We start from the raw sequence: 25,108 nt of genomic DNA, 5'->3' as shown, positions 1-25,108 counted from the left end.
ACTTACCCTTGTTAATACGACAACTGTAGTTTCAGTAACTTCCTTCATCATCAGTGTATTCACCCATCCAGAAATGAAGAAATTAAAGGCATCCAAAGACTTGTAAGCCTTCATCTCAGAATTGGTTGCCCACGATGTTTGAAGGATCAAATAGTTCACTATATCAGGGTATTCGACGCCAGGAATTAGCCCTAAATCTTCGCTCAAATCACTTTTTCTTAAATCAAAAGGGTCAAAACCCACTAAGTTAGCTTTTTGCTTGTACCTTTCCCTAGTAGGACCATCTAAAGTATAAAAATATTCCGAAAAAACCAATGTATCACTTGAAGACGCCATGTTCGCTTGTAAATTTATGATTTGCATATCGTCCAACATGGCCGACTTCGATGACGTAACGTATTTTTGTCACGTGGTTGCAAATGAAGAATTGAAACTTCTAGTCTAAAGACAATGTTAGATCTTAGACTGTTAAAGTTTTTAGAAAAAGAATTGCTAACCTCTTTTTTTCTAATTAGTCTATCAATTTGCAAATAGTAAGTCCATTCCATGGTATTTTTTGTCTATCTAAATGTATTTCACTAATTTTCTACTGTGTATTTACTACGTTTGTTATTTGGTGATTTATTTAGTCATTTTAGTAAGAGCTGATGAATTAAGGCTGATAGTTTCTAAAGAAACTGTTTGGGGCTGCGTCGGTGGGGATAACGAAATAATTTGGATATATCAACAAAGTGGAAATGGTAAAATTGCCCACCGTAACGATTACAAAAGCTGACGTTTCGAGCGTTAGCCCTTCGTCGGAGCGAATAGAGGTATTGTGGGTTGTGTGTGCTTTTAAAGGCAGAAAATGGAGCTACATTATTGGTAGGAACATGGCAACGAGAAAAACACGAATAAATTAGTGGAATGTAAAAGCGTTCCTTGATCCCTGTGGGATTTAGGACTGCCAGTTTGAAAGATAAGCTTTTGTTCAAGAGTTTTACGGCTTTCCGTGCTACCTAAGTGTACCTAATCTGCAGTCTTTCCTTATTTCACAAGGGGTCACAAGAGCAAGCCTTACAAAAGCTTTAATGATATCAATGAGTGTTCCAGTAATCCCTGTGTAAACAGTGGTACTTGTACTGACTGAGTGAACAGTCATGTTTGTGCTTGTCAGCCTGGATTCGAAGGACTCCGCTGTGAAACAAGAAGCAAAAGAAGACTGTGTTTATAATGTTGACCTTGATAGTATTCCTTCTGAAGTTTTACTCACTACATCCATCCATCACTGCTAAACCCACAATGCAGTGGATAAACAAGTGTTCAAATAAATAAACAAATGGATCACTCAATAGTAATATTAGAATTGTCCTGCTTCACTAAATGTTTAGAAACATGATTACCTTAGAGTAAAAGTTTATTTTTGGAAAGCAAAGCTTGAGATTGTTTCGAGGCAAGACAGCTTTCCAGCAAAACCGAAGGTGTAATTTCTCGCATTTTCTAGGCATGGTCAAAACTGGACTGTTCTTTACTTTTTTTTTCCGTAAAAGTGAACTGCTAACTATGAAAATCTTTAGTTAAATATACCATATAAATAAGTCCACTTCAGGTGGCGTGAATTTGTTAATAATTATTTTTATTTCTTAAATTTCTATTTCTAGTTTATGTATTTGACTCTTTTAATATATTTTTTTTTGACTCCACACTTCGCACTCCACGTTTTCGAAACAGCCCAACACTTGGAGTGAATATTTCGTAAGGAAATAGAGTTCTAGGTAGCCAGAGAGCACGCCGCCAAGAGTTTATTTATTGTCAGTAAAATTGCTCAAATTTACGTCTTGCTTTCACAAGGGAAAAAGGTTTAAATAGTAATGAATAAACCAATCAGCACAAATTACAGTCCTTTGGCGGGCTACACAAAACTATTACACAACTCCTCTTTTAAAAGACATCTTTAGGACTGAAAACCACCACTCAAAGAGTATCATGCCACCTCAGCTGTCCTGTCATAGTACTCGAGCAAGTCACGAAGATTAAATCAGGAAAGGAAGTCCTACAAGAAGAGGGAATCAGGACAACCGAAAATCTATGAGCCACTCTCGGACCCTGAGTCTGAGAAGGAACTTGCAGAGCATGATGAAAATGCCGTTTTTTCCCAGAGTGAAGAGGAAGACGAACTCGAATCATTTTCAAAACGTTTTTGAAAACTCTTTCCTCATTATAATTATTATTTGCAGTGAAACTACAAGGCCTTGATGATGACTTTTTTTTATCTTTACATGATGACATCGAGGGACGTTAAACATTGCTTTTGTTTTTTCCGGCATATCAGTTTACTATAAAGTACTGGTAATGAAAAAATTAATAATTCAGAGGAGAGTTTCCGTTCAGTATCATGAAGTAAAACTGTATTATGAAGTGTTCATGGTAATTAAAGTCGTCTAGTTCATCATAACTGTTAATTAAATACAAAAATTAATTCTAGTTATTGAAAATTATAATTCTAGAGAATTTCATTAAGCTAATTAATGTTGATTGATAGGGTGTCTGACCAAAATGAAGATTTGAAAGGACATAGGACTTGCGAAGGGAGAAAAATTCCTTCAAGCACTGTGAGAGCATACTGATGCTGAGGAAGCTGTGGTGGAATGAATGACTTCAGGATGCCTAAGGCTGTCTTCTGTGGTGAGCTGAAGCAAGGCAATAAAGATTGAGGGGCTCCCAAGAGGGGCTTCAAAGATCAGCTGAAGTGACAGCTATCAATGGTTGAAATTAACCACACCCAGTCGGAGCAGATAGCTGAGGACAGGACACTATCAAGGCGCCCACTGGACAGTTTGAAGTAGACAGAAAGCTGGCAGCTGACACCAAGCGCCAGAGAAGAAAGCAGGCCGTCGCACAACCCCCTACACTGGACTGAGTCTTCATCTGCCCATGCTGTGCCAGGCCGTACAGATCCTGGATTGGACTTCAGAGCCACTGCAGGGCACATGATCGCAACCAGATATCTTCCCGTTGATCTTCAGATTTAGAGAAACCACCATCATCATCATTTCATAATGATTTTTTTGCAGTGCCTTCTCTCCTGAAGTCTGCTTGGATTGCAATTTTGTTCCATTGGGCGCGATGAGGAACAATAAAATTTGCAAAAGTTTCCGACAAAAATTAAGTCTGTTAAATCTTTTAAGAATAACTTACCTGTAAATAATTTGAGGATTTTAGACTTTTTCCATTTTTAAGTTCTGATTCCACTGTTTTTATTCCACATTTCATGTGCTTTTGTTGTATTTCACTTGTGGCAGTGTTCCTGAAAACTAGTAGCTAACCCCTCACTCACAATCGTTCAAATTCATACAATTTTATCATCTACCCGGTTACAACTTCTAGGGACCCCTAGTAAGAATCAGTCACATTTGTAAACAAATAGTGTGGAATAGGTAGAGCACAAGCTTCAATCAAAACTACTTTTGCACTTTGTAGTTGTTCAATTTCCACCCTTTCTTTAAAAGAAAAGTTGTAACTGAAACAGAGGTACCATAACCAGCAAGCCTTTGCTGAACCTCATAAATATAAAGGGGAATGGCTCGCAGTTAGGCTTTTGTCAGAAGTTATCTATATGGGAATAATCAAGCTGCCAAGAATAAAGTTATATCAAACCAACAATACTCTTCTTTAACAAGCTTAAGTTCTGTAATGTCACACACTAGGTTTCCTCAACTCTGGCAAAACTTTCATGGCGTTGACAATAGCATGATGAAAGTGCCACGAGGGAGCCCCGGGTCTGATAAAATTTATTAAGTGAGAGAATTTCTTGATCTAACTTTGAAAAAATCCCAACATATTTTCAGACTGGGCAGGGAAATTACCATAGATGAGACCACGGTGCCACACAAAGGAAGACTCTCCTACAAACAGTACATCAAAAACAAACCCATTTGTTGGGAAATAAAGCTGTGTATCCTTTGTGAGGCTTTATAACTGACATTTACCTTGGCAAAGACAAAGGGAACGTGGAGCATAATTTAGCTTAAAGGGTAGTCAAGAAGCTGGAGTCAGTTAGAGATAACCACCACAACCTCTTCATGGGAAACTTCTACTGCAATCCACACCTCTTCAAAGTCTGAGAAAAAGACGATTCTAGCATGTGGAACAATTAGGACCAATTGAAGGGTTGTCATGCTTACTAGTGGCATGGAAAAGAGGATGAACCGTGGAGACTATAAATAGAGGAATAATGGTAGTTTGGTTTCCATAGTACAGCATGATAAGCATGATAAGCCGACTGCCTACTTGGTCTCCACTATCCATTCTCCAGAAAGCAATGGTAAAGCTGCTGTGGTTGAGGGATGTAATGCTATAATGCTGCTGGGGGGCATGAAGCCTTACCCTACCCACCTACACGAAGTGCTTATCAAGAGTTGATGGGTGGGGTAGACCTTAAGGATCAAATTTTACACAGTTTTACTATCATTAGAAAGTCCAGAAATGCCTGGAAGTCTTAGTTGGGGATTGAAGGCTTGTTTACTAAATTCTACTATTATTTTCAAGCTGGATCCAGTTAGGCTCCTTTGCTACAGATTAGCTGTTGTGCAACACCTATCAGAGGACAAATGCTTCTGTGGTCGACCTGGCCAGATGCCAACCGGACCCCTTCCGGATGTGGATGCTAGGAGACTCAACTAGCAGTACCATTCTTTTGCTATTGAAGCGAAAAATAACCTCAGTTTTGAGTTTTGGTCACAGAAAAAAGATTCTTTGAAGCAAAAATACCCGAAACTTTTGTCTCTCCCTGTTACAGAAAACTAAGTGGGAGTGCTTTTTTACTGAAACTGTGCTGGAAAGTAGTGAAAGAACAAATATAGAAATCACTTGATGGTGGTAACCACCAACTTAGCTAAAGTCCTGTCAAGGCTGAGATGTCTCAGATCCATTGAAAAAATTAACTCAAAAGGAAAAGATTTTCCTGGTCCAACATTCACGACAAAGCATTCAAAGGCATCAAGAAACTGGTGTGCCTAATTAACCACTGGTACTAAACAAAGTCACGGCCTAAGTGCATCCTTGTTGCAAGAGGAGAAACTAATCAGCTGTGCAGGCAGAGTCCTAACCACCACAGAATCGAGCAAGTCAGGAAGGAACTCTTAGCCATCGTGTCATTAGTTTTCATGTTACTTTTAAGTAAGACTGAAAAACAACACTGACATCCCCCAACATGATCTTGGCATTTGACTAATACAAAGGATAAAAGTGTTCCCTTCCGAAGCGGTCCACATACTGCTTCCTTGGAGCATAGAAAGTCCAGAAACTTATGTCTAGAACCAGGTTCTTGGAGATACCTGTTTCACTGATGTACATTCCTTTATCATAATTAACTGTTAAGTTCAACAGACGCTGTTTATGTTAATTTTTGCTCTAGCGCTCTGTTTAATTTCACATATCGTAATGATTATAATTGTAAAATGTTTTATTTAAGATGCATAATGCAGTTTTTCAGTTGTTCAGAGCAGTTCAACCAAGCTAAGCTGTTACTTGCCTCAAATACTGAGGCAGTCAAAAAGTAAGTTTTCACTTGATTTCCAGGTTATTACAATTTTCTGTTTATTTTGAACACTTGTAAGGCTTATTGCCAGCATGGTTACTTTGATTGTTTATTCCAATGTCTTTACTCTCATCAACAGGATGTCACAATGGGGAAGGGTATGATGACATCCTCCTGTTCTTGTTCCACTTCTCCTACAACTGTAGTGTCATTCTGACAGTGAACAGCAGGAGGTTAAGTCAAGTTGGCTTCAGACAAAACGTGACCATTTGTTTTAGCCAAACAATGAAGAGAAACCAATCAAACTATTTCAGCCCTAGACCTGTGTCTTTGTACAAACACTGACTCTTCCTCCTTAAAAATATGCTTGTCCCATGGACAAGTTATATCAAAGGTTTACATGTCCTAACTAAATTTCAACCTGTCCTGGACAATCGGACATAGGTTCTGGACCACACTGGAGAGAACGCTTCACATGAAGACCTCGTACAATTTAATGATGTTGAGCATTTAAAAAATACCTGCCTCTTTTATTAGCAACAAAAAGGTTTTGGCACATACAAAAACACACTTTGCCCCAACATGGTGAACCTAATTACAGACGTAGTGATGATTGAACTTTCTTGAGACCCAATAGAAAGTAAGCACTGCATATTCTCTGGTAATTTTTATTAACTTCCACTTACATCGAAAATGATTCCCACAACTTCAACAACAAAGAGAAATGGAACGAATTCGTGTCCGACGAGAAGAGTGCAAAGCTTCACAGACGAGGGAGTCTTCTTCAATGTATCATGATGGCACATGTCTACTAACACATAAAATAAAGTTGATTATATTCATTCTAGTGGCTGCTAAATTAAGGTATGACAACTCAGCTGACAGAAAAATAGGGACAAGACATTACAAACAATTTCCACATCAACAGAAGTAACTTCAAAGGCAGTGTTTACAATGCTGATCAGAAGAGGAACATCATGCGTGATTGAGTCTTGTCAGTGACATGATTCCACGTTCTACCTGATAGAAACTGCAGGTTCTAATCCCAAAGCGAAACATTGTAACACGGATGGGGTCAAATGTTAAAGAGCACTGTGCAAGGAAGCATGGCCACTTGCAGGAAGCTATCAAAGTAGAAAATCGAAAAGCATATTTCTCTGTCCCAATAGAAATCGACATATGCACTTGCTGTTTCACAAAAAAAAAAGAAGAGGTCAATAGGACACTGTTTTGTGTCTGGGAACCCTTCCATCACAGGTTACCAAATAAGCTTCTTGAAATTTGGACAGCAAAAATAAATTCATACTACAACAAATATTGATGACTTTGGCTGTTCCATGTATTTTTTTCATTTTTCTTAGATTACCTCAGTAATATGTGCCTACTTTACCTTAAATTTGGTCAAGGCCATTTTTCAGTTCTTGCAAAATCAAGTTGAAGCAGAAAGGGAGTCTCAAGTATCTTAGTTTAAAAATCAATTAACAGATATGATGATTGTTTGGTTAGTAATAATTTTGTTTCATTTGAGTTGTTCCATGAGGACAAAAGAAGACAAAAGGTAGTATTTAAATATCACTTCAAGCTGTCCAGTTTGGTATTGCTTACAAGATGGATATTTTGTGTTATCAGTATAAAATCATTTAAGATTACAGTTTGAAGATTTTCTTCAGTATTATTTTCTTGTTGGCTGTTTGCCAAAGTTTTAGTGGAAATAGAAGGAAGTGTAACCAGTTTGTAAAGTTTTCCCAGATCGGTCAAATGTCTACTGGGCACAAGGACCATCCATTACCTCTGACAGTGCAGTCAAAGAACTATTCTCATTCCCCTAAAGGCCCTGGCATGTCAAACTTGTAAATCAGCTCACTCCACACTCACGAAAGAAATTCTATTAGTTGTGGAAGTACCCAGGGAAATTCTGAAGACTTTTTATACACTGTGGCAGTCAAAATCTCTCTCTTCTCACAAGTATACTGACGCCACAGTGTCTGTAAATTCGATTGAGGTGCTGACCTTGTGTTCAGCAGCCATGATAAAACTAAGATAACCAAATAACCACAAATTGTTGGTCATTCCTACCAGTAAACAAGCTAACAAGAGACAGACAAAAGAGAATTAACCAATTAATCACTTAAAACGCAGTAAGATAGTCATGAAAGAAATTACAGAAAAATCACCAAGAAGCCTACCATCCAGTGTAATGGAGATAAAACTATAAGGACAGGAGCACTTCTTCTGTTTTCACCTGTTGCTACACCCAAAAGCCAAATGGCACAAATGATGGCTCTCAGGAAGTCAAATTTTGATTGTGCAAAACCTCCAAGTTATTGTCAGTTATTTAACCCCAAATAGAATAACATAAGGTCAACATTATTACTTATCATACAAACTAAAATACTTTCTTAATATTTAGCCAATTATTAGATCATTGACATTGCTAGTGTTACAAATTTTAATATCATCTTAACTTGACATTCACTAATTGTAAAAATATTGTCTTTCCTTGAGTTTCATTAAGAAATGTAGAACTTTCTACAATTAAGATAATATTTAAACTGTGAATAAAATAATTTGGCCCACAGACCACCTTCGTTCAAAACGAACTCAAGGTAACGATACATCTATTAATTCATTGATCAACTTTTTAAAGCGTATAAACACCATCTTCTTGATTCCACCAAAATGTAAGTATCAATGAGTAACAATACACGTGCAGCAGTTTGCTGCATTATAAAGTCTCCTGAGTTGACCACACTTTCCAGCCACCTTAACCCTTTATGACACCACTGACCAGTCCCCCCATATCAAAATTCTTAGTTCAGTACCTGAAGCAAGCTCAGCTAATGATTTTCAGAAAGTGAACCTTTGCTAGGTAGTGAACTGTGGTGTCTAGCTCCCTTAGCTAGTCCCTTGGTGGTAAAATATCATTTTATGTACCTGAAGTTGCCCCATTGCCATTTGGAGTGAGAAGGCATCTATTTTCTTATTCATTAGAGGACTTAAGGTTATTGACCCTTGGCATAACAAAGAAAAATTTTTTTACAAATAGTTTTATCTGTATTCAAAAAGGACTAAATTATGTCAATCATAGTATGTTATCGATGTTGCTATTCCTTAGTTTTTTTTTTAATTTACCAAGTTTTTTGTGAGTGTAATATTTTTAACTACAATCTACTCTACTCTTTCCCCTTATTCTTATATCCATGTGCAGTATGTGTGTTTTGATAATTTAGCCAATCATGTCTTCAAACCACTTTGGTGAAGACCGGTTTTCAGTTTCGTTTTGGAGTTTTGTAATTAAAAATCTACGACTAGATTTTGCTTCAATTTAAAACATTTAACAGTCTTAATTCATAACCAAATGTTGAATTTAATCTCATAACTTTATCACATCTTTATTGACTGAGTTTGGGCAACCCTCTCTCTCCAATGAGGACTTTCTCCATTCTAGTTTTGATTCTATTTCGTCATCATTCAGTGTAAGGGATCTCATAAGATAGCACATACCAATCCCAGAAATAAATGCGCTTACCTATTCCCACACATAGTGGGCGTGTTTCACTGCAGGGAGTGAAATTAATTATACCTTGAAAGGCAAGAAAAATCTTTGAAAGATCAGAAAATTTTCAAAATATGAATAGTCCACAGGACAATCCAACTCATACAAGCCACAAAGATACCCAGTCCAAACAGTTTCAGAACAGCATCAACAGGCTGCACAATGGCACTCATGGGGAGTTCCACTGTTGGTACCAATTCAAACTCATCAAGTTTGACACCCAGGAAGGTATCCTCTAACACCACTACTGGTGAAAAAAGGGATGAAAACCTCTTAGACAGCAAACTCCAGAACCAGGATGGAGGATAACTGGGAGCACAAGAGAGTTGAGAGCCATATTGTTCAAGGGTTTGCCATGTTCACAAAACTTCAGCAACATCCAATTGCTCCAGCAGGTCTATTGTCAGTGATAGTTGACCACAAGCTTTATCCTTATAAAGAACCTTTGTTTGAACATTTAAGCCATTTGAACCTCAAGACAAGAGAATATATCTTGAAGATTTCTCCAATTTAAGTGCCAGAATTCTGAAGTTTTATCCTCAGCACAAAGGTCTACCATCAAGACAAACCCACTCAGATTTAACTGCTTGTGCTCTTGATTCTTTTGAGCAACAAGTACCTGCAAAGGAGTCCACAGATGTTATGCAAAAGCATTAAAAGAACAGCAATATTAAAAACGCTGAGAAAGTACAGGCTTTGACAAGATTCCTTAGAAATGATTGATTGAGAAGATATAGTGCAGCCGCAGCCAATGCCTATCAGCAATGCATAGCCTGAAAGGGGAGCCAGTCGAGTCCAGTAAATCATGACCAGGCTAAAAAGTAGGGCGAGTAATGATATGCTAGCTTGACTCCTAAACATTACATTTGACCCAAAAATCAATTCCCATGAATGACACCCTTACCAAAACGACCACTGAGAAATGGCATTTCAAAAGATGCTACAACTTGAGCTAAGGAAGATGAATGAATGAAAAAATGAATGAAAAACTTTTAATTATTAACGCATCTTTGAGAAAGGAGCTGAGGGGAAAGGTCCCCTCTACCAATTGAGGACACCTTTTTACCATATCTAAATTGGATACGTAAAATAAATTAATTTACTTTATAAAAATTTACAGTTGATATATCTAAAACTTAACTTTTTACTACAAAGTGCATATAATTATTACAATTTTTACAGAAGTAAGTGTCAAGAATGTGGAGAGATCACCCTTGCAAGTGAAAAGTTTAATTCACCAAGATAAGCTTTTGGGACCTCAGAAAAAGAACCTACACCAATCAAGGCCACCAACAGGTCCACCCAGACTGAAGCTACAGAAGAAGACAGTCAGGTAGAATAAGAGCAGCTATGAGATAGTGCTCCAGCTATTTTACAATTTCCTCCTGCTACTTTTTTTTAATTTGAAAAGCCTGATGGAGTGATATTCCTGCAGCAATGATCATCAATTCTTTTTTGAAATGTGCCATAATGTATAATTTAGATGGTTCCAAAGACAATAAAAAGGTCGGAGAGTGTCAGCGGTTAGCGGACAAGATGGCTGCTTCTTTCTTCGCTCGAGGAAATTGTAGTCAATTTGAGTCTAGTGCTCTGTAACGTGTGATATATTGTATCTGTTTAATATTGTGAGTATCTACCAGTATGCCGGCTAATAATTGCGACCAATTTACCAAAATTTTAGACGAGAAACTCAATCCACTTAACTCGGCAATCTCCAAGTTAAAAAAATCAGTTAAAGAGGCGATGAGTTTTCTCGGATTTGTGAATGCGAAGTATGACAAATTGCTAGAGATGATGAAGAGCTCAAAGGAGGAAAGAGAGGCTTTGAAAGATGAGAATAAGACTTTGCACAATGAGAATAAGATCTTGAAGGCAACAATTCGCAGCATTGAAAGTTCACTGGAATCAATTACGAGCGCAAACAATGACCTGGAGCAGTACACTCGTAGAGAGTGTGTAGAAATCCGAGGAATCCCTGTTGCTGCTACTCCATCAGAAGAGCAAACTAATAATGTTGTGACGGATGTCGGTAAACTACTGGGAATGGATATTACCCAAAATGACATTTCATTAAGCCATCGAATGCCTCAAAGTCAAAAACACAAAGGCAAGCCTGCACCGCCAGCTATTATCGTCAAATTTACTGGGCGTGATGTCAAAGATAATTTCTACAGTGCAAGGAAGCAGCTCAAGGACTTAACAACGCGAGATCTTGGATATTCCGAGAAAAACAAGATCTATCTCGCAGAGAGCCTGACAGATAGGAATCAAATGTTATTTAAAGATTGTTTCAAGGTAAAGAAGGATATGGAGTTCAAGTTCATTTGGACTTTAAATAGAAAAATCTTCATGAGAAAAGACAAAGACTCTGCTGTTCACCATATTAATAACAAAGAGGATCTTCAGAAGATAAAATCTCAATAAGTAACTTTTCATTTAGCAATCTTTATGTATAAATATCATAATCAATTATTGCCATCAGCCTAATTCTTTTTTTAGTAAAATTTCACAAATCCATACCTATAATACAAGGCTTGGTGCAAAACAGTCTTATTATCTTCCAAAAGCTAGAACAAATTATGGTATATTCAATATCAGATTTCAAGGTCCATCAGTATGGAATTCCATTGACGAAGATATGAAATTATCTTCATTGTCTTTGTTTAAAAAGAAAGTGAAGCAGCAATTTATCAAAGATTACTAAACATTTGTGTTGTCTACGTAACTTTAAAATGGAAATAATACTGTTTTGCAATGTATGACTTTTAGTCTCTTTAATATACTGGTAGTTTATCTTTGTGTGCGTTTCTGTTTCTTTGTTTTTGTGTCCCTGACCTAAACATTTATACATCTTTTCTTTTAACTGGCTGCCTGACATTTTTAACTCTTACGTTATTTCGGGCAGCCAGCGCCCCTATCATTGCCTGTACTATTATTATAAATTTTTCTTTCTTGTATATTTTGGGATGAAAAAAATAAAGTTGTTGTTGTTGTTGTTACAATATGGTTTACAGTTTGACAGAGAACAATGCAAATAATAGGGACTTCTTCAGTCAGACTTGGAGTCTGATTTCTAAGTTTTTTTTTTACGTAGAAACTCTTATTTTTGCATGGCTGTCTGTTATCGTTTTCAACTTTTCTGTAATTAGTTAGTTACCAGTACTTTAAGTAATTTCAAAGTTTTTGAAATATAGGTATTGTTATCTCTGTCAATAACTAATGTAGGAAGATACGTATGATGCACGATCCTCACAGTAGAGAGCGCTATTTATGCAATAGCGAAAATCAGACCTGAAAAAAAATCAGGCCTGTACGGGATTCGAACTACTGACCTCTGCGATACTAATGCAGCGCTCTACCAATTGAGCTAACAAGCCAACTGGGAGCAGGCCGTTAAGTTGATTCGTTATAAACCCGTGATGATAAATCAGATACAATGAATATATGAAGTTCATATATTTTGAACTGCGGTTGTAGATACGTATGATGCACGATCCTCGCAGTAGAGAGTGCTATTTATGCAATAGCAAAAATCAGACTGTGAGGATCGTGCATCATACGTATCTACAACAGCAGTTCAAAATATATGAACTTCATATATTCATTGTATCTGATTTATCATCACGGGTTTATAACGAATCAACTTAACGGCCTGCTCCCAGTTGGCTTGTTAGCTCAATTGGTAGAGCGCTGCATTAGTATCGTAGAGAGTGCTATTTATGCAATAGCAAAAATCAGACTGTGAGGATCGTGCATCATACGTATCTACAACAGCAGTTCAAAATATATGAACTTCATATATTCATTGTAACCAAATGTAGGAAGAATTAACATGTCTTCTGCTGTGAAATCTTTGGTCACAAAATGGGGTGCATATTATACATGGGAACATAATTATTATTTATGGATAAATACAGTAAATGGTCTGAACAAAATTTTGGGAAAGGATTCATATGTATTTTTGTGCACAAAAGCTTTTCCTAGTGATTTTATTGAGGAGTAACAGCATCTGAGGGCTAATTCATAATTTTAACACATTGACACCTGAACCGCCCGAACCTCGTGATCGCCTCGCGCGAGAACGCTTTCCCCCTACCTCCCCTACTAAGTGGAGTTTTGTCCCCAAACTTCCTCTATAGTTTGGAGATCAATAAGTCAATCAGAATCTGTTGTTTGCACATAATATTATATTTTGTCGACTTTAGGGGGTACTAGAGGGGCATTCTCCTATGCGTCTTCACTAAATGATCAAATTTGAAAATATGGAATCCACGCGGCCGACCCTCAAAATTTTCAGGTCGGATTTTTCGTTCATTTGCGATCAAGTTAGACCTTGTGGAATTCAGAATGTAAAGTAACAATGCTATAGAATACTCTGCTTGGAAAAGAATGGATATCCAGGTCTTAAAAGTGACAGAATAAGCTCTCGAGTCAACGACACTACAATTCTCTAAGGCGATGCGAATTATGGATGTAAAGTGAAAACCGAACTTTCGGACTTCAAGCAGGACCTGGCGACAATTTGACGATTCGATGGCCTGGTAAATATTATGTTCGAGTAACAATATGTTCAGAACGTATAGTTTAATAGAAGATTTTGCCTCAAATCGAAGATTTTTCAGAATTTTCAGCATAAAGCTGCACAATTTCTGGCCATGAAGGCAAGTAAACAACGATCTAAGCGTGATGAATTTTTCCGCGTGGGCTTTGTAAACATAAGAAATTCGTACGTTTTTCGTTTATAACAGCAAATCAAAAACTTTTTTGAATAAATCTGACATTCCAAAATATCTCTTGGCCATTTTAGTCTTGTTTCCTATTGGTAGATTCCATGGAACTTGAGATCGCTTCACTCACGGACAAATTTGCGTATTCCCTTTTGAAATAATCCACATGGCCATTTTCACACATACAAAAATATTTAGCGATTTTTATCTTTCATCTTGAATTGAGTTAAAACGTAATATGCACCTATCGCTTTTTTCGCCGGAAATAAGTTCTTTAATTAGTCCTCTTTTACTGGAGCTTGTTTTTTGGAAAAGCTGATTTTTAAAAATTTACTGCGCATTGTGTTTGCCTTCTTAATTTCTCCAAAATTTTGACTTTTCGTCGGCACGTGTTACACATAAGTGTCAATGGGTTAAGCAGATTTGTGCCCCAAGTTTAAAAAAAGTCAGTACCCAACAGAAACTTCTTGATATGTGCCACACTATTCACTCAGTGAGTGAGGGAACAGCCGCGTAAGTCTTGGATTGTCTACAACCTTTCAGGAGAAATACATTGTGCCTACTGTAGCAGCACTACTGGGTACAGTAAATGCTTCAATCATGTAGTAGTAGTTCTATATAAATACGTATGATGAACGATCCTTCGCAGTAGATAGCGCTATTTATGCAATAGCGAAAATCAGACCCGAAAAATATCAGGCCTGTACGGGATTCGAACCACTGACCTCTGCGATACTAGTGCAGGGCTCTACCAATTGAGCTAACAAGCCAACTGGGAGCAGACCGTAACTTAAAAAGCACTTTATGATCACCATGAATTGGCCAAAATTCATCGTGTCAAACTCTTGAAAGAAATACGAAAAAAAAAACTATAACAGCCTCTGAAAGTAAAAAAATACCTTATTGTTCCTTAAATGTACTTTTCGCGCCATTCCACCTTGTGTTAACAACTGTGTGCTTTTGGGACACTACGTGGCGTTCCTTGGTTATTCGCGGGAAAAGCTTGAGACGAGAACTAGAGACTATGGCCATTCGGACCAAACCTCAGGTTTCAGGAGGCGATTTTCTAAATCTGAGCTTATGTTTCATTCAGCTCAGCGCGTTCCGCTCAACGTCAGAAATGAACAAATGCCAGTATGTGACTAGGTACGTTTTTAAGGCCCGGTTCAAACGTCGAACTTTACATGTGCCGAACCTAATAGCAATTCGGGTCGACTCGAATAATTAGGTTCGGCAGTTGATTCAAACGTCGAACCTAAATATGTCGAACTTAATTGAGAAACTGAACATGACTTTACTGCGGTCAGCGGTTATTGCTTACCAAAATGGCGGGAAAAAATGTGGCAAATACAAATGCTGGAAATGAAGAGCTTGTTTTTCTTGCAAATGCGATCAAGGAGGGTAGAAAAAGGCGACTTAAGATGCAGTTGGCATTAAACAACCTTGCTGCCAGGAGAAGACGAGTTTTGAATTTGGCTTGCCTTGTATTATTGCTTATTTCCCATAGGAACGTCACAGTTCCTCGTCCAGTTCGTTCGTGTCGTCGGCTAAAAAGAAATTCTGGCTGGTGGCAAAATGTTTGCAACATCTATTCAGACGCAAGATTCAAAAAAACCTTCAGAGTATCTAGGGGGACATTTAATTTCATCCTGAGACGTATTGAACCCTTCCTTATTCGGCAAACTGTGACGGAAGAACCGATATCACCAGCGCTGAGGCTTGCTATTTGTCTGTATAGACTAAGCCGAGGAGATTATTTCTATACCATCGCCGAAATGTCTGGACTAGGCGTCTCCACAATTTCCTCAATTTGTCAGGAAGTCTGTCAAGTCTTGGTGGACCATTTATGGAACGAGAATGTGTCAAGTCACATGCCCCAAACTGAAGAAGAGTTTAAACAAAAAATTCTTGACATGGAAGAATTCTGGCAATTTCCATGCTGTTGGACAGCATCGGATGGCTGCCATATTCCTATGAAATGCCCGCCTGGAGGACTTCAGTCATGCAAAGAGTACCATAACTTTAAAAATTTCTATTCCATTGTACTGATGGCAATGGTAGACTCACATTACAGATTTGTGTGGGGTAGCTGCGGGTTTCCAGGAAATTCTCACGACGCAGTTATTTTTAGATCAACCGACCTTTGGACCCGTATCCAAGAAGGCCTCATTCCAGTAATTGGAAAAACTGTAGGAGATGTTACTGTTCCACCACTTGTAGTGGGGGACTCTGCATTCCCTCTACGAACATGGTTGATGAAACCATATACTAATGCAATTCTGACCCCCAAGCAACGTTACTTTAATTACCGCTTAAGCAGAGCTCGCATGGTTACAGAGGGTGCTTATGGGCAGCTCAAGGGTAGGTGGAGGGTCCTACTCCGAAAGAGTGAAAGCAGTCAAGATAATGTCCGCTTAACAACATTGGCATGTATGGTTCTCCACAATATATGCATTGCACGAGGAGATGCCATTTCAAAAAAGCTTGATTTGAGTTTGGATGCAAATGGTCAAAAGAGAAATCGTGAGGAAATAAGAAAACTGTTGCAGATGAGAAATTGTTCAAGCATCAGAGATGTGTCACTGGAGGCAAAAAAAGTAAGGAATGCACTATGTGAAAAACTATGGCTTGAGAAGGAAACTGGCAAAGTCTGTTAATTCAGTACTGATACATTTACTATTTTCACCAAATTATTTTCATATGATTGTATCAAGTGCAAGATTTAATTAGCCTGCAGCACAGACAAACTAAACAGCTGTTTCTTTTTTTCGTTGTTGTTGTTGCTGTTTAATACATGTCTGGCTGCCTTGCAGGCTATACATTCAATCTGATCAGCAGCACTGACAGAGACACCACATGAAAGTCAGCCATGTTCAGTAAAAAAGAACTGTTAATGATAATACTAGGTTGTTTATAGTTAGATCTTGTGTTTTCCGTTGGTTATATTGTGGTAGAGCATATGTGGTCTATGTGCAGTGAAATTGATTTTGATGTTAATTTGATGGTGGCAATTTTGTTGTTATAAGTTATTTTGGGTCCCACATTTTAAGTATTGGAATAATTGGATAAACTTTGCATTATTCCCTTTATATGGGTGCCCACTAAGATCTTCAATCTTGGAGAAAAATGTTGAGCCACAAAAATTACTGCTTGTTGAGGGTACCAAAGGAAAAGTTTCATCCCCTCTTCGATTTCATTGTTGTCAAGATCAAATTTTTTCTTCACAGTGTCAATCCAGTCATAAAAAGGTTGTGTATGGTGGCCCATTGTTATCATAGCATTGTTATCATAGCATAATAAAAAAATAAAAGTAAAATTAAAAAAAAATAAAAGTAAAAGCAATCCAAAAAAAAATTGAATTTAAAATAAAACATTAAAGAAAACAGGAGCTACTGAAGAAATTCAATAAAAAAAAGTAAAGGAAGATTAAAAATTAAAAAATACATAAAAGTTAAAATTAAAGTGAAAAATAATTTAAAAAATAAATAAGATAAAAACCTTTAGTACAAATGCAAAACAATTTTAAGTTTACTATGATAACGCTGGGCCGAAAGGAACATCACGATATTTGTTTCCAAAATGAAATGTTCGAAAGCAGCCCATTGTTATCATAGCCTGCGACACGTAAGGTCAGTGGACAACCTAGTTCCCAGCTTCCTCTCTCTTTCTCTTCTCTCAAAATGGCGGTCCGCATTCGTTGCTCAGAGTGGCAGAGTGACGAGCAACTGAAGAGCGACCTTGAGCGCTATGTGTTAGCAAACTATTCCAGGCAGGAGATACTGGATTTTGCTAGTCGGGACTTCCCTGAGTATGCCTGGAGTCTGCCTACACTTAGCAGAAGATTACGTTTTTTCGGCATCAAATACGTTAGGTACGAAACCAACGTTGAAGATGTAAAGAAGGCAATCGAAGAGGAAATGGAGGGTCCAGGGCAGTATCTAGGGTATCGAGCAATGCAGAGAAAAATACGAGAGCAACATAAATTGGCTGTCCCTCGCAATCTGGTCCATGATGTTATGGGTATGGTGGACCCCGAAGGACTGACTAGGCGAGGGAATGTTGGTCAAAAAAAACGACAAAGAGGAGCTACTGGAACGTTCACATCATTGGTAAGTTCTCCCACCTTTTTGTGGCAGGTGCCCAAGTATGTAAAATTCATTGAAGCATTTCCCCTGATCCCTTAGAGTAAGCCGTTGCAAAGTAGAGTAAATATATGGGATCAAATGGCATGTTCTGGCAACCTACCTCGAACCATCCAACTTATCTGCCTGTGCTTTTATCATGAATTTCAATCTAGTGTAACATGTTTTTAGGCATCTGGAAAAGACATTTTAAAGGCAACGCAAGTAACTGGGGTATCTGTGTGCTAAAAGCTCTCATTATCTTGCTTGTCCTTTTAAAGATTGCCAAACAAAATCCATATCAGGACATTCTGGTGATAATATATGTTGATCTCAACTTGCTTATGCATGCCTGCCTATAGGTACAAATACTTGACTGATGGTCCAGGTCTTTTTGATTATCCAAAACATGGTGGATTTGGACACAAGCAAACCTGCTTCCCTTCCCCATTTCTTTTCGTCTTTCAGTTTGGTGAGTTCCCATAAATTTTCTGGACTTCCCTAATCCGATCAGCCAAGGATCCCCCTTCTGTAATAGGCTTATGGTCATAGTGTCATGTCATAGTAGTTATTTTATTATGTTATCTTGTATACAGGGACCTAATCACACTCATTCTGGGGATGGCCACGACAAGCTAATGGGTTTCATGAATAGCACTTTTCCTTTAGCTGTTTACGGCTTGCAAGATGCCTTTAGTGGATACATTTTGTATCTGAAATTATGAACCACAAACTCTGACCCTAAGCTTATTGGTCATTGGTACATGGATCATCTGTACAAAACAAAAGGTAACATTGGTCCTGTATGCAAAATATATACAATGGCAATTGCAGACTGATCATGATACAGTCAAAGCTGAACCATAGTTAACTAAGGTTAAGCTCTACATCCCGGGGAGGGGTACTCCCATACATAAAGCTTATAGGTATGTGCTGCTGTGAAGGGTAGGGTTTTTGAGCAGTTTAGTCTAGGATAGGGTATTAAAAATCAGAGCATTTTGGTCTGGAATAGGGTATCATTTACCGTATAAGCAACTTCCTGTGACAGAAATAAAGTTCCTGGAGACTAGCAAGTCTGGAATAGGGTGGTAATTTTACGCATCTAGTCTAGAAGAGAGTCGCAAAATTCAAACATGATCTAGTATAGGGTAAGGGTCTCAGAGTCCCAGCGACACACCCCTACCCAAAATATCCAGAGCCCCCCCTGGGCTCTACATACATGTACGATTTTTTAAGCTTTATTTATTTATTTATTTACTTATTTTATTATCTTTTTTTCATTCAAGTGATCAGTAAATATCTGAGGCTGGATAAAGGAACTGAGACAGGGCACATGGCTACTATTCACGCTTTTTTAAGGCAAGAGCAAGATGAGGAGGCAGATACAGTTTTTTATGGTCCTTCAACAAATAACAAGGTAAGGCAGTTAACTAAACACTTTCCGACAATAAAACATCAGTTTGGTGCCCACTTAGGCTTTTCTGAATTTTTGATGTAGATTTTAATGATGGTAATGAAAATGCAGGAATCTGTGCTTCACATTCCAAAAACCTTTTTTCTGACCTATACATTTAAGGGTAATAACTGATTGTTTACTTTTTGAATTGCATTATCAACACAGATTTGAACCATTTTTCACAGATAGAAAGATGGTGGCGAGACCTGCACAATAGATTTGAAAGATTTTTCAAGAGGCAGCTCACTATGTTACTGGAACAAGGCCACTATGATCCAAGTGATCAACCAGACAGGTATTAACTATGTTTTCAAATACATTACATGAACAGTACCAGTTCTATTTAATTCATTTTACATACCTTATTACATGAATTTTTCGTGACACGTTAATTTCGTGATTTTGAGGTTCAAATATTTCGCAACACTTAAATTTCGCAATTTTTTGGAAAATTTTGTGTTTTAAGTCACTTTATTATATGGCTGCGATAGTACGCGCGTTCTCATTGGTTAATTAGCGTTCCATACTTTCCTGGTAAACGCCCACGGGCATTATAGATTTTTCCCACCACCGTTTTCGTTTACAAAACCTAGCTAACTTTGTGACTTTCGCTGAAAGAAACTTCATTAAAAAAGCAAGAAATTTAACAAAACACGTATCTTGGTCTTCTTTAACTATGAGTTCTAAAGATTTCTTATCTGAATTTTATTATCCTGACAAAAAATGAAAGCAATTTAGAAGTTCTCTCTATTTGGCGTGCTTTGCCCGTCGGAAGCCATATAATAAACAACTTAATAACCTTGTTTGCTCAAGCTTTACTGTAAAATTCCAGAGTTCGGGCTGAAATTTTCTATTCATGGACCTCGCCCAGAGGCTCGGTCCATAAAGCAAAAATTTTATCCCTCAGTCTGGAATTTTACAGCAAAGCCCTCACACGCAGTTATTAAGTAGTTATTAATTTTGAGTAATGCACCGCCCCTGGGATAAGGTATTTTTCCTTGACAAAGTTAATGTAACCAGCCATTGACGTGAATAAAAGGATAAAAATTTATACATTTCCACCAACCAAGTTGTGTGAATTAGTTTGAAAACCAAAAGTAACGTGAAGTCCACTATTGGCTTGCTTTTAGACTTGTAATGACCTCAGTGGTAATAAACTCATCCTTTTTATGATTATTTACATGAAGTTTCACTTAATTTTCACGTCATGTAATTTTCGCAACACTTATTTTTTGCATCTTTTTCATTTTGCGAAAAATCGCGAAATTTTCAAAATTAACATGTTGCAGAAGCTTCATGTAATAAGGTAACTGAAAACATGTGCAGTTAATTTCCAAGTGCTTATAATTTTGATGTTATACTGATTTCACCTCTCTTTATTAATTGACCTGACACATAGCCTGTGACTTGTAGTTAACACCTGCCACATTTAAATATCATGGATCTGCATTCTTACTATGCTGTCTTTGCATTTAAACAGGCACCTATTGGCATTCATTTTTATTCCTGTCATCCAGAAAGAAATGGATATCTTTAGGGAAACTGTGTGGAATTCACATAGAGTAAGGAGCCAAAAGGATGCTCAGATGCCTAAAGGGATACCATATCACCTGTACTCGTTCCCTGAGCAATACAATGCAAATGAGTGTGGTAAGGGTATTTTACTGAATATTTGTATGTTTTAGAATAATATTTGCAGACTGCACAACAAAGCATGTCTTAGAGAGCCAAGTGTTGCATTTCTGAAGAAATCTTAAAATTTAAAAATCGTTTTAAGAAAACATGATTTCCTGAGTTTAACAGATGTCTAGAACTTTCCAGGACCAGTGTTCTTTTTCCAGGACTTTCCAGTCCTGGCCAGTCCTTGAAAATAAGAAAATAAAATTCCAGGATTTTTCAGGTTTTCCAGGACCAGTACGAATCCTTTTTTAATTAATGACCCACCACTAAGTATCGATTCAATGAATTCAATGAGAAACAATGTGTAAAAAGCGGGGATGGTTAAATTAATTTATGGACAGCTTGAGAGATTAAATCATCAATATTATACTTCAATAGAGAGAGAGAGGCCAATACAGATATTTTCAGGGCAGACATGATGATCCACTCACTAACAAGTTATTAAGGGTTAATGTTCAAGTGCTCATCGAGTGCAATTTCCTGTATTGTATAGGTTTGCAAGTCACTTTAGAAGCACTGGATGAGGTTGCTTCATTATCAGGTGTCAAGTCAGTTGTAGATGACTACTTACCAAAAACTGTGAGAGAGAGCTGTGAACGAATTATTCCCAATATTGATGGGGTGAAGCCAGCCGAGGCAGCAGATGCCTATCTTTTCTTAAAGGAGAAGTACAAAGAGTCATCACCATCAGCATCATCATAAAAGTGCATTTTATTGTAACTTTTTTTCCTTATACCGGTAGTTCAAATGTGTAAAAAACATTGTCCAACAAATGGTCCAAGGACAAAGAACTACAGACTTAGTAACATTCATGGACGTTGTAAAAAATGCCAGTGATAAAAAAGATTTGTTATCTTAAATGAACTGTTCCATGCCGTGTTCTCCTCCCAATGGTCTGTGAGAAGCATGACGTAAGGTTTAAACTAACAACACAACACTTGAAAGGCAGTCACTGAGCTGCTATCTTGATAAAAGGTGGAAGGTGAATTATGCTCCAGTAATCCATTCTCTTACTGACTTAGGTCCATCATCTTACAGTAGGCATTGCACTCATGTTCATTGAGAAAGCATGTGATGCCCACGGATGAATAATTTCCACAGCAGAAATAGTATTCTAAGCTGCTGGCATCCATGATATCATTTGTTGCTATTTCGGGATCATATAAACAGTAGCCAGATCCCTGTATATCAAGTAACATGAGTTGTTGGTTGGATGATTCATAGGTATAGTGAACCAGGCACTCTGCTTTGGCCAACAAATCTTTCAAATCTTTATCTGCATCTTCAGGCAGATCGGCCTTCTTGCCATTATTATTAATCAGTTTGGCAAAGAGGCCTGGAACAAATTCCTCAACTGTCGCTGGTTTCTCGTCTATTGTGGTGTAGTATACATGGTTGTACTGAAAACACTTTCCCATTTCTTGTGATGCCTGTGACTGGAACTTCTTTGTTAAGTGCCTAGCTACCTCATGCATTTGTACTTGCTTACGACAATGGCTCTCTATATTAGTTTTTAATTGAGTACTAATTACTTCTTTGGACTTCTTGTTGTACGTTTTGATAACCCAGCGATTTGAAATGTTTTGGCCCGCAGATTTGCCAGTTAGCTTGCAGTGGTAAGCATCACGGAATCCACCTGAGGAAAACTTCTCTGAATCTACTGTACACTCTACCTCCATTGCATCTGTCCATTCTTTGGAGGCAATGTCAAATTGTTCAAAGGTTAGGAGACACTTGTTTTTGGTGACTGGTTTGATGAGCTTCCCAGCATCCAGCAATGAGGCAATGGATACGGATGGAGGAAACTGGGTTGTCACTGAGAACCTTCTATAATCTGCTTTTGGTTTTGGCGCAGCTGCCTTTCTCACTGGTGCTGATGATGCAGAAGTTGTTCTTTGGAATGAGGAGTTATCCGAGAAACCTTCATGTACATGTGTTGGGTCAGAGCTATTGGAGTCCTCCCCATAATCTTGGCCAACTACAAACCGCACCAGATACACCTGCATGTTTGTCAAATAAAAATAACAAAACCGATCAGATTTCATTTGGGTTGGGCATCATATTTAACATATGAAATTCATGCTACTATCACTGTTAACTAGTTGGTAATGCTATTATAACAATATAAAATGTGAAAATTCTTATCATCAAGGCCCCAAAACTGCCAAACATCAGTGACCTTTACCTTCCTGTTGGCAATTTTTTTACATTTAAGCTAAAGAGTTTGTGTACCCGGTATTCGCTGTCTAAATAAATGTATTTCAAAGGTAATATTACAGTTTCAACAAACTTGGAGTAACATGAGGAGGACTGAGGGTAGTGACAGTGTCATAACTGACATTTTTCAAAACTTAAGCCAAGGAGAGTTTGTTCAGACCTCTCATTCAAACTCTTCAAGAATTTGAATCCTGTGTGAAGAACAGAAAACCTGATGTCAACCTAACTTATATTTGTTGTTTTTTTTTTTACATGGTGACAAGTCAATATATCATGCCCTCTTCCCAAAAGAAACATATAGAGATACAGTCAACTCTCATTACAACAGACACCCTCGGGACATTGTTTAGTGTCCGTGATAGTGAGAGAGTGAGAGTCAGTAATACCAGGAGTCATTCCTAGTCCAATCTCTTTTGGAGGGGATCTGAATTTTGTCCCTAAGAGACTGGTCATCATTTAGAGGGGGGGGGGGGGGGGCTGGTACAAATAGGGGGTGGGTAATCGATTTTTATGCAGGGAAAAAAGGGGGGGCCATATAAATTTATGCAAGTATTCAATGGTTCTGGGAGGAGGGCTACTCAGTTCAGAATGTGAAAAAAGTTACTGAATAATGCATTTAATAAGTACCAATAGACAGTTATATGTGTTGGTGTACTAAAAGTGTGTGTGTACGTGCGATTGTATATCTATCGGGGGGGGGGGAGGTCAGAAAAAAAATGTGCTTCATGAAGTGGGGGGGTCAGGAAAAATGAAACATGGCATACCTAATTTTGCACCAGCCCTCCCCCCCCCTCTAAATAATGACCGGTCCCTAATAGTTGAGAGGCCTTGTCAAGCGCGAATATAGTCGGACATTGGTCCTTTAATACAGTTTACCTCTAGTTTTACCCGAGAATATTTTTGCGCCATTGTTTATTTACCTAAGCTTAAATGCTTCGTACACGAACTCACCTTGTCCTTTCTATGAGGGATTTGTTCCATGCTGGTACAAGAGGGTCCCTTGTTTGTGACAAGAACATCACATAGGCTTGCTGGCAAACTGTAATGGTCAGCGAGAGCCTTCTTCAAGTTTGCTAGCGTAAGATCCTCGTATGGAAACGCCACAAACTCTCTTGGTTGGACTGGCCTAAACGTTTGTTTGTTGTCTGGCTCAGATGCTAAACGTTGCACGATTAACTCGTGCGGAGCGGAACCAGATTTCTTGCTTTTGCCTTTTCCGCGAGGGTCCGGTCGCTTCCTCTTCGCCTTCATTTCATCTTGCAAACGGTTCCACGTTTGTTGTCGTCTATTCATCTCGATAAAAGGACTTTTTACTGTAGTTTGAACGAGAAAAGTGCAAGCCACAACCCACACGTGCACGAGTTACCAATCAGGAAATGCGAGCAGCCCTTCTGAAAGTAGTCCACTGACCTTACGTGTCGCAGGCTATGATAACAATGGGCTGCTTTCGAACATTTCATTTTGGAAACAAATATCGTGATGTTCCTTTCGGCCCAGCGTTATCATAGTAAACTTAAAATTGTTTTGCATTTGTACTAAAGGTTTTTATCTTATTTATTTTTTAAATTATTTTTCACTTTAATTTTAACTTTTATGTATTTTTTAATTTTTAATCTTCCTTTACTTTTTTTTATTGAATTTCTTCAGTAGCTCCTGTTTTCTTTAATGTTTTATTTTAAATTCAATTTTTTTTTGGATTGCTTTTACTTTTATTTTTTTTTAATTTTACTTTTATTTTTTTATTATGCTATGATAACAATGCTATGATAACAATGGGCCACCATAGTTGTGAGAATTAAGGAAGTGATCAGCAAATAGACATCCCCTTGAATA

The 25,108-nt window shown here is 37.8% G+C and overlaps 4 protein-coding genes and 1 pseudogene across 6 annotated transcripts in view; 3 read left to right on the top strand and 2 right to left on the bottom strand.

The window, feature by feature from the left end:
• LOC148735437 (uncharacterized) overlaps positions 1 to 25,108 on the bottom strand; it is a 30,565-nt gene that overhangs the window by 1,888 nt on the left and 3,569 nt on the right. The window contains exons 1-2 of one of the 2 annotated variants that reach the window (XM_088752103.1): positions 14,701 to 15,107; positions 7 to 1,176 (exon numbers count right to left, since the gene is read on the bottom strand). In XM_088752103.1, the coding sequence (XP_088608229.1) occupies positions 7 to 375 (369 nt within the window). In that variant the 5' untranslated portion in view covers positions 376 to 1,176; positions 14,701 to 15,107. Of the gene's footprint in view, positions 1 to 6; positions 1,177 to 14,700; positions 15,108 to 25,108 lie in introns of those variants that run through there. The other variant, XM_088752102.1, reaches the window with a different exon arrangement.
• LOC148735440 (uncharacterized) lies at positions 10,859 to 11,869 on the top strand. The gene has a single exon (XM_088752104.1). It carries the CDS (start codon positions 10,866 to 10,868, stop codon positions 11,496 to 11,498), a length of 633 nt encoding a protein of 210 aa, XP_088608230.1. The 5' UTR covers positions 10,859 to 10,865; the 3' UTR covers positions 11,499 to 11,869.
• On the top strand, positions 15,127 to 16,934 carry LOC111341054 (uncharacterized). The gene has a single exon (XM_022947999.2). It carries the CDS (start codon positions 15,127 to 15,129, stop codon positions 16,456 to 16,458), a length of 1,332 nt encoding a protein of 443 aa, XP_022803734.2. The 3' UTR covers positions 16,459 to 16,934.
• Positions 17,055 to 21,918, top strand: LOC148735439 (uncharacterized; annotated as a pseudogene). Its single transcript, XR_015998426.1, has 6 exons — positions 17,055 to 17,910; positions 18,519 to 18,711; positions 19,209 to 19,339; positions 19,564 to 19,673; positions 20,859 to 21,028; positions 21,552 to 21,918. The product of XR_015998426.1 is annotated as an uncharacterized LOC148735439 (transcript).
• On the bottom strand, positions 21,752 to 25,067 carry LOC148735438 (myosin heavy chain kinase A-like). The gene is made up of 2 exons (XM_088752101.1): positions 24,227 to 25,067; positions 21,752 to 23,058 (listed from the first exon to the last, which is right to left on the bottom strand). The coding sequence occupies exons 1-2, from the start codon at positions 24,566 to 24,568 to the stop codon at positions 22,069 to 22,071; spliced, it is 1,332 nt and encodes a 443-aa protein (XP_088608227.1). The 5' UTR covers positions 24,569 to 25,067; the 3' UTR covers positions 21,752 to 22,068.

The sequence above is a fragment of the Stylophora pistillata genome, chromosome 3 (genome assembly GCF_964205215.1).
Source record: "Stylophora pistillata chromosome 3, jaStyPist1.2, whole genome shotgun sequence".
Taxonomy (NCBI): domain Eukaryota; kingdom Metazoa; phylum Cnidaria; class Anthozoa; order Scleractinia; family Pocilloporidae; genus Stylophora; species Stylophora pistillata.
Note: the sequence above shows the minus strand (reverse complement) of the source record. Positions and strands in the feature narration are given on the sequence as shown.

Excerpts from the sequence above, each read along its gene's own strand:
- LOC111341054 (XM_022947999.2), top strand. The coding sequence starts at position 15,127 with ATGGCGGGAAAAAATGTGGCAAATACAAATGCTGGAAATGAAGAGCTT.
- LOC148735440 (XM_088752104.1), top strand. The coding sequence starts at position 10,866 with ATGATGAAGAGCTCAAAGGAGGAAAGAGAGGCTTTGAAAGATGAGAAT.
- LOC148735438 (XM_088752101.1), bottom strand. The coding sequence starts at position 24,568 with ATGAATAGACGACAACAAACGTGGAACCGTTTGCAAGATGAAATGAAG. Across the intron at positions 23,059-24,226 it reads TCCCTCATAGAAAGGACAAG|GTGTATCTGGTGCGGTTTGT; the intron begins GTGAGTTCGTGT and ends ACAAACATGCAG.